Source organism: Myotis davidii, unplaced genomic scaffold, assembly GCF_000327345.1.
Source record: "Myotis davidii unplaced genomic scaffold, ASM32734v1 scaffold175, whole genome shotgun sequence".
Classification (NCBI taxonomy): Eukaryota; Metazoa; Chordata; class Mammalia; order Chiroptera; family Vespertilionidae; genus Myotis; species Myotis davidii.
Window position 1 is genome coordinate 3,386,457 of NW_006286972.1, and position 1,803 is coordinate 3,388,259.

At 62.5% G+C, this 1,803-nt stretch overlaps 1 protein-coding gene across 1 annotated transcript in view; it reads left to right on the forward strand.

Moving 5' to 3' along the window:
- Window positions 1–1,411, forward strand: part of FTCD (formimidoyltransferase cyclodeaminase) — a 17,410-nt gene extending 15,999 nt beyond the window's left edge. Inside the window, exons 13-14 of the mRNA XM_015560677.1 lie at window positions 118–213; window positions 1,117–1,411. Coding sequence (XP_015416163.1) covers window positions 118–213; window positions 1,117–1,203 — 183 coding nt within the window. The 3' untranslated portion in view covers window positions 1,204–1,411. The remainder of the gene's footprint in view (window positions 1–117; window positions 214–1,116) is intronic.
- Window positions 1,412–1,803: the final 392 nt, after the last annotated feature.

The window sequence follows — 1,803 nt, forward strand, 5'->3', positions numbered from 1 at the left end:
GGGGCAGGCCCTTGCTGGGATCCCAGAGGCTGCCGCCCAACCCAGGCCTTGGGCTCTTGCTGAGGGTGGACAGGGAGAGTCCCGCCATCCCCCAGCCCTGTCCCTGTGACCTTGCAGGTGGCTGCCAAGGCCCTGGAGACGGGAATGTTTGGTGCATATTTCAACGTGCTCATCAACCTGAAGGACATCAGCGATGACAAGTTCAAGGACGAGGTGAGCAGCAGGCACCCAGGGAAGTGTGGTCGGCCTCCTGCAGATGGAGGCCTGGCTGGAGGGCAGCTGTCGTCCTCTCTCAGGTGGCACTTCCCTTTTCATCACCTCAGGAAGGACCTGGGCCAGTCCTGTCGGGGGACCAGAAAGCTGCAGGGATTGGGGCCCCTGTACCTTTGATGGAGCTGTGGCCCAGCCACTCTGAGCCTGCCCACTGTGCCTACCTGCCCGGTGTGGCCACCCGGGCCTGACCACTTTTATCTAGTCCTGGAACATTCTCGTCACTCCAAAAAAACCCCCACATCCTTTAGCACCCCATTCCCCTGCCCCAGCCCCAGTCTCAGTCCCAGTCCCAGCCTCAGTCCCAGTCCCAGCTGCAGTCCCAGTCCCAGCCCCAGCCCCAGCCCCAGCCCCAGTCCCCTGAGCTATGTGATTTCTCTCTGTGATTTTGTGATAATTGTTAAAAAGCGATTTCACAACTGAGAATGGGGGCACTGTGGCCTTTTCAGGGGCCAGGCCCTGTCCCCCTCTGCCTGGTCCAGCCAGGCTGAGGTTGGCCATCCTCAGGGAAGTCACTGTCCACCACAAGGCCATTGAGTTAAAGGACTGACCACGTGAACACTGCCCCTCAGGGCCTTGGGGTCACAGCCCTGCCCTGGGCAGTCATGGCTAAAGTGGGAAGACCAGGAGGGAGGGGGCCCTGGAGCCTGGCTGTCCCCAGATCTCAGGACAGATCCCTCCCATCTCTACTAGGAGGTCTGTGAGGAAGCCCAGAATGGCCCAGTCATCTGAGTGGAGAGGCCAGGGAGCTTGGGCCGGAGGGGGCCCAGGGAGGGGGCAGGGAGGGCCTGGGCCAGCAGGGATGGGCTAAGTTGCAAGGTGCTGACCCGGCCCCTTGTCTGTCAGATCCGCCAGCGCATCTCCAGCCTCCTGCAGGAAGCCAAGGCCCAGGCCGCACTGGTGCTGGACCGCCTGGAGGAGCGGCAGGAGTGATGGCTGGGGCCTCACTGGACTCAGCACCCCCAGCGCCCCCACTCCTTTCCAATAGGGTCCAGCTTGCCTAACAAGACAGGATGGCTTCTGGGACAGTCTTCATGAGGCCCAGAGGCTGGGCGGGGGTGGGGTGGGGTGGGTGGAGCCTGAGGTTGGCGGTGCCACCCACTGTCACCTGAGGCCTCTAGTAAAGTCACAGCACACCCTTGCCTGTGTAGTGTGTTTGGGGTTTGGGGAAAGGGCTGAACTGAGTGGGCAGGGGTGGGGACTGGTGACGAGTGAGCTGGGGAGATGGGAGGAAATGGGGAGCATGAGGGACATGCCAGCTCCAGGGGGAGCTGTGACGAGGCCTGAGCCCAGTCACTGGTCACTCAGAGCCCCTGGGGCTTGGTGCAGGGCACTGGCGAAATGGCCTTGGGATTGTGCCTGGAGCACCGTCCCCATGGAGTAGCAGGTTCCCTCCAATCGCATCACTCCTGGTGTGGGGAGTGGCGGGCAGGCCCTGCAGGACGGGGTGGCTGGGTGACACTCAGGGCAGCGAGGATGAGGAGAAGCAGGTGTCCGAGTTCCTGGGGAGGTGGCTGTGATGCACTGAGTTTC